The 11,571-nt window shown below is 44.4% G+C and overlaps 1 protein-coding gene across 1 annotated transcript; it reads left to right on the forward strand.

Moving 5' to 3' along the window:
* The first annotated feature begins 1,872 nt into the window (after positions 1 to 1,872).
* On the forward strand, positions 1,873 to 2,193 carry LOC138351098 (sericin-2-like). The gene has a single exon (XM_069302726.1). The coding sequence runs from the start codon at positions 1,873 to 1,875 to the stop codon at positions 2,191 to 2,193; it is 321 nt and encodes a 106-aa protein (XP_069158827.1).
* Positions 2,194 to 11,571: the final 9,378 nt, after the last annotated feature.

Below are 11,571 nucleotides of genomic sequence, written 5' to 3' on the forward strand. Positions count from 1 at the left end.
ACAGGTGTTAATAAGCACCCACAGGTCTGAGCGAGCACCCACAGGTCTGAGCGAGCACCCACAGGTCTGAACGAGCACCCACAGGTGTGAATAAGCACCCACAGGTCTGAGCGAGCACCCACAGGTCTGAGCGAGCACCCACAGGTCTGAGCGAGCACCCACAGGTGTGAGCGAGCACCCACAGGTGTGAGCGAGCACCCACAGGTGTGAGCGAGCACCCACAGGAGTGAGCGAGCACCCACAGGTGTGAATAAGCACCCACAGGTCTGAGCGAGCACCCACAGGTCTGAGCGAGCACTCACAGGTCTGAGCGAGCACCCACAGGTGTGAATAAGCACCCACAGGTCTGAGCGAGCACCCACAGGTGTGAATAAGCACCCACAGGTCTGAGCGAGCACCCACAGGTCTGAGCGAGCACCCACAGGTGTTAATAAGCACCCACAGGTCTGAGCGAGCACCCACAGGTCTGAGCGAGCACCCACAGGTCTGAGCGAGCACCCACAGGTCTGAGCGAGCACCCAATGGTGTGAGCGAGCACCCACAGGTGTGAGCGGGCACCCACAGGTCTGAGCGGGCACCCACAGGTCAGAGCGAGCACCCACAAGTGTGAGCAAGCACCCACAGGTGTGAGCGAGCACCCACTGGTGTGATCGAGCACCCACTGGTGTGAGCGAGCACCCACTGGTGTGAGCGAGCACCCACTTGTGTGAGCGAGCACCCACTTGTGTGAGCGAGCACCCACTGGTGTGAGCGAGCACCCACTGGTGTGAGCGAGCACCCACTGGTGTGAGCGAGCAGCCACTGGTGTGAACGAGCACCAACTGGTGTGAGCGAGCACCCACTGGTGTGAGCCAGCACCCACTGGTGTGAGCGAGCACTCACTGGTGTGAGCGAGCACCCACTGGTGTGAGCGGGCACCCACAGGTGTTAGCGGGCACCCACAGGTGTTAGCGGGCACCCACAGGTGTGAGCGGGCACCCACAGGTGGGAGCGAGAACCCACTGGTCCGAGTTAGCACCCACTGGTCCGAGCGAGCACCCTCTGGTCCGAACGAGCACCCACTGATCCGAGCGAGCACCCACTGGTCCGAGCGAGCACCCACTTGTCCGATCGAGCACCCACTGGTCGGAACGAGCACCCATTTGTCGGAACGAGCTCCCACTGGTCTAAACGATCACCCACTGGTCTGAACGGGTCTGAACGAGCACCCACTGGTCTGACCAAGCACTCACTGGTCTGAACGAGCACCCAGTGGTGTGAGCGAGCACCCAGTGGTGTGAGCGAGCACCCAGTGGTGTGAGCGAGCACTCACTGGTGTGAGCGAGCACCCACTGGTGTGAGCGAGCACTCACTGGTGTGAGCGAGCACCCACTGGTGTGAGCGAGCACTCACTGGTGTGAGCGAGCACCCATAGGTCTGACCAAGCGTCCACTGGTCTAATCAAGCAGCCACAGGTCTGAACAAGCACCCACAGGTCTGACCATGCACCCACAGGTCTAAACAAGCACCCACAGGTCTAAACAAGCACCCACAGGTCTAAACAAGCACCCACAGGTCTGAACAAGCACCCACAGGTCTGAACAAGCACCCACAGGTCTAAACAAGCACCCACAGGTCTAAACAAGCACCCACAGGTCTGAACAAGCACCCACAGGTCTGACCATGCACCCACAGGTCTAAACAAGCACCCACAGGTCTGAACAAGCACCCACAGGTCTGAACAAGCACCCACAGGTCTGAACAAGCACCCACAGGTCTGAACAAGCACCCACAGGTTTGTGCTTGCACAAACAAGCACCTACTGACTCTAACAAATAGAATGCAGAGGTTCCAGTAGTCTGATCTTTAAGATCCCAGCAGGCAGCAGGGTCCATGAGATCCCAGCAGGCAGCAGGGTCCATGAGATCCCAGCAGGCAGCAGGGTCCATGAGATCCCAGCAGGCAGCAGGGTCCATGAGATCCCAGCAGGCAGCAGGGTCCATGAGATCCCAGCAGGCAGCAGGGTCCATGAGATCCCAGCAGGCAGCAGGGTCCATGAGATCCCAGCAGGCAGCAGGGTCCATGAGATCCCAGCAGGCAGCAGGGTCCATGAGATCCCAGCAGGCAGCAGGGTCCATGAGATCCCAGCAGGCAGCAGGGTCCATGAGATCCCAGCAGGCAGCAGGGTCCATGAGATCCCAGCAGGGTCCATGAGAGCCCAGCAGGCAGCAGGGTCCATGAGATCCCAGCAGGCAGGGAACGATGCCAGGCTTGTGTTGACGTCTGGCCTCCACTGTTATGTTGCCTCGTTAATCAGGCTTCCCCACCCCCTTCCAGACGTCCACTTTTGACACACATCAAAGGAGCCGGATATCTGGACAACGTGCGAACACGGGCCGTACCGCTGATCCGTTAGCCTTTGTTGGCCTTTTTTTTCCTCTCACCATCATCTGCAGTGATACGACGACTAATTAGAGGGCTAATGAGCTTGATTGTTTACTGATTTGATTGTGTGGTTTCACGAGTGAGCGAACGAAGGGGCAATGAGTAGAGAAGACCATGGGTCAGGCTGAGTGACAGGCCTTCGTGTTCAGAGCTGCGCCTCACTGAGCACTCCGGAGACACGGGTATATATGGGCATGGGTGGTGTAATATGGGCATGGGTGGTGTAATATGGGCATGGGTGGTGTAATATGGGCATGGGTGGTGTAATATGGGCATGGGTGGTGTAATATGGGCATGGGTGGTGTAATATGGGCATGGGTGGTGTAATATGGGCATGGGTGGTGTAATATGGGCATGGGTGGTGTAATATGGGCATGGGTGGTGTAATATGGGCATGGGGGTATTCCATCATAGTCATAACCAGGGAGCCAACCTTCGCAAAAAAAATACACAGAAACGAACCAAAAAACTTATCTTTATCCCATTCACAATTGAATATATGTATATGGGTGCATCTATTGTTGGTGTTTAGAGAGGAAAATGAAGTATTCAATAGCTACTTACTGTAGGATCAATGTGTAGGATTCACATTGACAACGGCGATGCGATGGGTCACATTATTCCCAACCCCTCCTCTGCAGTTTTTAAAATATTGGAAATATCGCAAATCTGAGTCGTGAGCGTTATTTTGGAGCCGAATTCTGGCTTACTACTCATATGTGCACTTAAATTGCGAATTTGTATACCACAAATATGCCAATTACTGAAAGCGGCGATGGGTCACATTTTGCCTAACCCTCCCCCCCTCGCAGTTTTTGAAATATCGCAAAAATCGCAAATCTGACTCATGAGCGTTATTTTGGAGCCGAATTGTGGCTCACTGCACATATGTGCACTTTGAAGATACGCCTTTTTATACCGAAAATATTTCACTTACTGTAGACGGCGATGCGATGGGTCACATTTTGCCTACCCCCTCCCCCCTCACCCCCTCGCAGTTTTTAAAATATCGCAAATATTGCAAATCTAACTCATGAGCGCTATTTTGGTGCCGCGTTCTAGCTCACTGCACATATTTGCACTTTGAAATTACGACTTTTTATACTGAAAATATGCCAATTAGTGAAAACATTATTTAACCTACCTCTAACCTAACCTGAGGTGGAATAACCAAGCCAGTGTTGGCCTAACCAAGCCTAACCTAAATTGGCCTAACCAAACCTAACCTAAATTAGCCTAACCAAAACTAACTTAAGATAAGGTAAGGTAAGCTAAGCTAAGCTCAGCTCACGTAACGTGAGCTTATGCCATTCCCTCTTAAACGACTATATAGTTCAATGATCAACAGAGGTAATATATCACAAGATCTAAGTTATTCGACAAGACTTAGGACTTGAGGTAAGTGTATTAGACAATACTCGATTCTATGTCAAGTTCATTGCTTTACTAGTTCGTTTTATAAATAACATACCCATGAAAATTAAAAATGTTAAATTTGCTATATTTTTCTCTTAAATTGCTTGATATAACATCAAATAAAATATTTAAAAATCTATCTAATATCGCTTCTTTCTTCATGAAATCACTAGTAATAAAACTAGCACTCATATCTATCGTATATATCACAAAACAACCCGTCCTCGACTCAAGTTCATTCCACAGACGCATTCATCAATTTTAACATGCTGTTCATTCAAAACAGGAATTTTCTCAAATATAAATTAATATTATAAAATATTAGAATATTGTGCATATATAGGCATATGTTAGGTTAAGTTAGGTGTTTAGGTTCTGTTGGCGATTATTTGTATTTGTAGTACGTGGGTGAAGCATTTACAGCGTTGTGGTTCGAACAAAATTCGTCAGTGAAGCACTTGTTCCGGAAGTGTTCGAACGTCATAAGTCGAACAAGTCGAACATCAGTTGTGAGCGATAAAAACAGTTCCCCACAACAGCACCATACTCCACAAAACAGTTCCCCACAACAGCACCATACTCCACAAAACAGTTCCCACAACACCACCATATTCCACAGCTGTTTAAGAGTGACTACAAAAGTATTATCCAACATGCACAGTTACAGAACAACATTCAGACAACAACAACATTGCCGGTGAAAGAAAACACTTAACACTGTCATCCCAAAATTCAACCACAGAAGGCCTACCTTAACCCAAATCTCTCTATAACAACGCCACATCTCCAGAAAATAATGAAAGACTTAAAAAGCAAAAGCCATAACCGCAGGCAAGATAAATGAATACAATTATGGTAGATCTACAGGCATAAACTTAATTCTCAGCAGTGTCAGCACATCTACAGGAACCCAGGTGGAAACTTAGTTTCCAGATGAGTCACAGAGATATTAAGAATTTTTTCAGTGTCAGAGTAGTTAACAAATGGGATGCATTAGGCAGTGGTGTGGTGGAGGCTGACTCCATACACAGTTTGTATGGACATGTTTGTATGGTTAGACATGTTTATGAGTGGGATTGGGTGGTTATAGATAGGAGCTGCCTCGTATGGGCCAGTATGCCTTCTGCAGTTACCTTTATTCTTATGTTCTTATGTTTCAAATGTAGGTATGATAGAGCCCAGTAGGCTCAGGGATCTGTACACCAGTTGATTGACGGTTGAGAGGCGGGACCAAAGAGCCAAAGCTCAACCCCCGCAACCATCTACCAATAACAGGTTTACCAATAACACAGTTTCATACATCAGGTCTACTAATAATGCAATTACATACAACGGGTTCACTAATAATGCAATTTAATACACCAGGTCTACTAATAATACAATTTCATACAACAGGTCTACTTATATCCCAATTTCATACAATACGTCTACTTATAATACAATTTCATACAGCAGGGACAGCTTCTTAAGCCCCAATACGGTAATAAGTCACTTAACCCAGGCCTTAAATACTTGTGCGGCACTGAATGAGCGAGTCTAACCATCCTTAACGAGCGGAAGCGCGCAGTTAGCGCCGCTCAGCGAAACACACGCAGCCTGGGGGAGGTGATGGTGGTAAGGCAACGAGGCAATTCGCTCGTTAACTGACCCCGGGGGGTTCCTCAGCACTGTTCTTCCACCTGGCTTTCTATACTACCAGATGGGCGCACGATTTCAAGCGTGGCATTGGCCCAACGTTGAATTAAACGGTATCGACGTTAATTAAAGGTTAAATCAACGTTGGTTCTTTGATTTTGTGTTCTTTAAGGGCTCAAGCTGCTACAGGCAACATCAGTATTGCAATATCATACATATACTCCACTCAAAATACTGTCCAGCTGAGGTAATTCTGCCGAATATAGGCTTTTTCAGTGTGATCAGATGCAGTTAGAAAATGGTGCATTATTAGCACCATCAAATTTTTTGTCTGAATATGAAGGATATATATATATATATATATATATATATATATATATATATATATATATATATATATATATATATATATATATATATATATGCAACAATGATCACAAAAACACTGATCCAAGTATGCAGAATAACCACATATGAAAAATATGTGGTTGATTCTACTTTGCTCTGATGAAGGCGAATTAGTCGAAAACTCGTTAAGCATTTTCTATTTTTCATATGTGGTTATTCTGCATATATATATATATATATATATATATATGTATATATATATATATATATATATATATATATATATATATATATATATATATATATATATATATATATATATATATATATATATATATATATTTGTATACTGGCAGCATTTTTTTATTTATATATGTTTCATTGAATATGCCTGCATGTTCTGTATTGATTATTTTCTTGTTTAGGGCTTCTATCCTCTGACTAGTGCTCTTGCATCTTGGTTTAATTGGTAGAGGGGTTCTCCAAAGGTCATCTTTGACCCGCTTATGTACTGAAAGTGAGAACAAATGCCACTGGAATCAAAACACCTAACCTAACCAACCCTAGGTCTATCAACAATGATAGAAATTCAGTTTATATATTTGAATTAGAGAAAATACTGCCTTTGGTTACACAGCATGTTTTAAGACGAGTGCTCGCAGCACTGAGGTGGACAGCAGCTTGGGCGATCATAACCTGATGACGGGTTGTGAACCAACACCAACAACACTGGTAGCAGTTCCAAGAACACTGGAGCCAGCTCCAACAACACTGGTAGCAGTTCCAACAACACTGGAGCCAGCTCCAACAACACTGGTATTAACACAAGTATACATAACCACATAACGGCGAGGCTCCCTCTTGGATATTTCTAACATCATAAAGTCAATATATGTGCGACAGCAACATATTAAATAAATAATATACAAGTATAAGATACGAGTCCTAACCAGTTTCGCTCACAGGAACGTCAATTTTAAGCGTACAATATAAAGACATAAACACATTGTTCCTTTTTTACACCAAATCTGGCTATCTAATCCACATGCATACTTAGAAGTGCAAGTGAATATATATATATATATATATATATATATATATATATATATATATATATATATATATATATATATATATATATATATATATATATATATAGGTACCCCCCTATACCAATGGGAGGGATTGAATTCACGTCCCGAGAGAATGAGCGTTTGCAGACGTTTTCTCACATTCATGTCAGGCATTGTTCGCTGAACTCGGAGACTTACTAAAATCACTTCCTGTGGACTGTTATGTGAAACATTATACGATGTGAAATTTCTTTTAAATTCCGAGACACTAATGCATTGGTAACGGAAGATGAATTGCTAGCATTTTCGTGTAATTTATGGGACTTGTCTTCCAGAATCTGCCAATCGCCAGGCTGGGGACTAAGATGGAGATGAAACCATAAAAGGCCGCCAACGACACTAGGAAGCGTGTCATATTTTTTTAGGATGCCATACCATGGATTCCATCCTCTCAGGAAGACGGAACATGCCAGGGGGCCCCTCAATACCAGGAGGCAGTTATACCAGGGAGGGCCCGCTAAAACTGTTCCCCCTTATACCAGGAGCCCACTCCTGAGTCACACTACAGCAGTAACTTAGCAGTCACACTAGCCTCCTGGTGTGACTGCTGAGGTCACACCAGGAGGCTGGTCACACCAGCAAGTTCATCACACGAGGAGGCCCGTCACAGAACGGGCTGAACACATCCTACAGAGCCAATGCAGAACATATTACCAGGTTAACTTTAAGACAACTGGTCACTCGCCGTGGTCAGAATGAGTGATTTAGCTGACCGAATCACTGCAGGAGTTGCAACTCACAGTGATTCATCTTGTGCAAACAGATTCAAATCGAAACGTGTCTCACTACTGACAGTGTGCCCAAAAGGCTTTACTCTTCGATTTAATAATAATCATAATATAAATAAGCTGGTCTTTAGTACCAGACTATGTTCAGAAGTAAAATATATCATCTACGTCAGTAAGGTATTATGGTGGCTTCAGAGGCTGATAGGCCTGGAGCCTAATACTAAGCCGCATGGGCAGACGTACAGCTTTGTTAAAATTCTATTCGTGTATGCTTCGCTAGTCCCTGTCGACTATTATGTGTATCATAAGGTCATGTGGAGTTGCCTTTTTAACTTAGTGGACATCAAATCCAGACGACTACCGACTGGAAACTGACTAGAAAACGTCCGAGAAAGTGAAGTAAAATTTCATGACATAACAGCAATATTGCATTTAAGAAATTTTCTATTTATCTATTTTTCTTGCTCCAAGATTACTACAATTTCGTAAGGTGATTGACGACGACTGGACGTGTTGATGCCCTCTATAGGTTCGATGTGTGTGTGTAGTACAGCCGTGTAGGTGAGGCGCTTGTGAACCTCTTAAGTACAATCTCCTAATTGGGCTTTCTGAGGTTGACTATTGGTTCTTCCCTCCGCCTCTTGACCTTCAATCAACCTCGAAAGACTCAAGCTGATAATTATATCTAATCAGCGTTACATATTTAATTATAATTACTTATTGATTAAACAAGTAGTATTCACTTAAATATGCATTAGGTAATTAAATAAGGCTGATAAAGATGTATCATATATCTGGTTTTTATTATAATTTATCTCTCAATGAAGCAGTCAAGACTTCAAAATAATGCAATTTAAGCAGACTCATATTAGCTAGATTGTTTATAACGCACTAAGGAGATATTGCGACAATGGGAGAGATTTCCTGTATCGTATATCACGTAAAATGTGGATTGTAGTACCAGCTGGTGTCTTCCAAACTACAAGTATGTCTGGTAGAAATTCTGGTTAACATAATACCAAATGAGCTACCCGGCGGTGCCTGGGAACCTGTTTCTCTTTCTCTCTCTTTCTCTTCTCCCTCTGCCTCCCTCCCTCTCATCCAGCCCGTTCTCTCTCTTTCTCTTTCCTTCCCATTCTGTCTCGACGTTGATTCATATTATCGATGTTGAATCAGCATTGTCGCCGTCGAGTCGAAGTTATCGACATCGATTCAACATCGGTGTCAGCCACAGACTCGATCTCTTGTTTGACACTCCAGGGACCATCACTTCCACATTTCATTCTTCACTGAACTTGCTGTAGGGATTCGGAATAAGAGTCGATCCTTCATAAAGAGGGGGAGGGGGGGGGGGGAGATCAACTATAATCAACCAGTTTTACTCGCCAAAGAGAAATCAAAAGGAGGCCTGGTCGAGGACCGGCCGCAGGGACGCTAAGGCCCGAAATCATCTCAATATAACCTCAAGATAACCCACCCTGCGCAGTTTGTGAGGCTATCCTCTAGCATTTGGCCCCTCAAGCAATCCAGACATTATCTTTTGTTAATGTACATTCAGCTCACTATGGTTCAGTGGGTATAGTGTGTGTGTGGATGGAGAGTGCATTACCTATGTATTTTTGGGTGTTCATAGCTACATCACTTTATTGTGATTTCATTGTTACTTTACTGTTGTTACTTTATGCATTATTGATCATGTTAATTTATAATTAGTGCATGTTTCACGGCGTGCAACAGTCGCTGGGATTCTAATTGTGCATATTATTGCAAATGAATAAGGTGACAGATACTCACTGCCTGGTTCTTTTTTACCCTTTAACAATAGCATGTTAATTTCTTTACAATTACGCATTATGTTTAATGGATCTTAAGAAATGGTTTCCAAAACCTGGAAGCACAATAGGCAGGTGCACAAGCAGCTCCACCATACAATGAACCCCTCACCACAACAAAAGGCTCCACGACACCACAGCCATACGAGAAGGCTCAGCCAATGGGGATTCACCACAGAAATAAGTTCTGTCAAATAGAGACCCATCACACCTTAGGAGCCCCTATCAAATCAGAGATCGAAACCCTCCACACCACACAATGGACCTTTGGTGTAAATTTAATGTATAAAACAAAGAAAAGGCCCTTGTCACATCACAAGGGGCCCTTCCGCTTGAAATAAAGGCCCTTGTCACATCACAAAGGGCCCCTCCCCCTTGAAATAAAGGTCCTTGTCACATCACAAAGGGGGCCCTCTCCCTTGAAATAAAGGCCCTTGTCACATCACAAAGGGGCCCTTTCCCCTGACGCCAGGCGGCCGGACACCCTCAGAAGCGAGTCAGCGTGTCAACAAAGACATTACAATCCCACAAGAACTTGGGGCCGGCGTAAGAATGGTCACGCATCCGGCTCAGGAAATCAATTTATAGAGAGAGAGACACACAGAGACAGAGAGCAAGGGGACAAGAACATGCTCCGCCACTCAGGACATAAACCTCAAATTCAAAACACTTTACCTTCCGTGGATCGTCCCTACACCATCTCCGTTAACGACCTTTCACCCGAAGGCCTCCTCCAGAGTATATAGCACCGGGAAATTGAGCCAATTGGGTAGTAGAGAGTAATGATGCCTAACGACGCTACGGACAAAGTTCAGGCTCAAGTTTAAGCTACCAACAACAATCTATTCCTCGAGGGCATCAATACTAGCCAACAACTGAGCTTAGTAAGGTCACTGTACGTTAGGTTGGATGACTAAGCTTACCTCACTAAACGAGTCAATTTAATATCTTTCCTTGTTAGTGTCTACACATTGCCTCCATCATCCTCGCTATGTTAACAAGTTATCAACCCACTTAACTCCCAGGATTAATAGAAGGTAAACAAATAAATACAAATGCAATGTAAACACGGTTTAGATATTATAAATATGTAAACGACTTCAAAAAAATTAAACAAATTTTTGTTTAAATTGGAATCATCAGTAAACACCGTGGATGAGTTGAGAGGAAAGTCATCACACTCAGGGTTGTGTTGACTTGAGTGAAGGAGGTTCTAGGACACTCACCTGGTGTACTCACTAGGGTGAAAAGGGGTCTGAGTGCACCAGTACTAGGTCAACCCTGAACGGTGGTGAGTGTAGTGGTGGTGGTGGTGATTGTGGGGGGGTTGTTAGTGGTGATGGTGGTAGTGTTGGTGCTATTTATGGTGGTAGTGTTAGTGGTAGTGATGGTGGTAGTGCTAGTGGTAGTGATAGTGGTAGTGTTAGTGATAGTAGTAGTGTTAGTGGTAGTGATGGTGGTAGTGCTAGTGGTAGTGATAGTGGTAGTGTTAGTGATAGTAGTAGTGTTAGTGGTAGTGATGGTGGTAGTGGTAGTGATAGTGGTAGTGTTAGTGATAGTAGTAGTGTTAGTGGTAGTGATGGTGGTAGTGCTAGTGGTAGTGATAGTGGTAGTGTTAGTGATAGTAGTAGTGTTAGTGGTAGTGAAGGTGGTAGTGCTAGTGGTAGTGATAGTGGTAGTGTTAGTGATAGTAGTAGTGTTAGTGATGGTGGTGATGGTTATGATAATAGTGTTTTTAGTGGTGATGGTGGAAATGTTTATGGTGGTGATAGTGGTAGTGTTTGAGATAGTGATTGTGGTAGGGTCAGTGGTGTTGATGTTGCTAGCGTTAATGTCAATGATTGTGGTAGTGTTAGTGTAAGAGATACTAGTAGAGTTACTGGTGGTAACGGCCATATCATTAATGTTAGTGTCACTATTGATGGTAATGGTGATGGTGATAATGCCAATGGTGGTGAGAGTGGTTGTGAGTCCTTGTGATAAAGATGGTGGTAATGTTTATAGCTGTCATAGACGTTCTAAATGCACCCTCAAAAGATCTTTCAAACCATCTTA

This window comes from Procambarus clarkii, chromosome 48 (genome assembly GCF_040958095.1).
Source record: "Procambarus clarkii isolate CNS0578487 chromosome 48, FALCON_Pclarkii_2.0, whole genome shotgun sequence".
In the NCBI taxonomy this organism is placed as follows: Eukaryota; Metazoa; Arthropoda; class Malacostraca; order Decapoda; family Cambaridae; genus Procambarus; species Procambarus clarkii.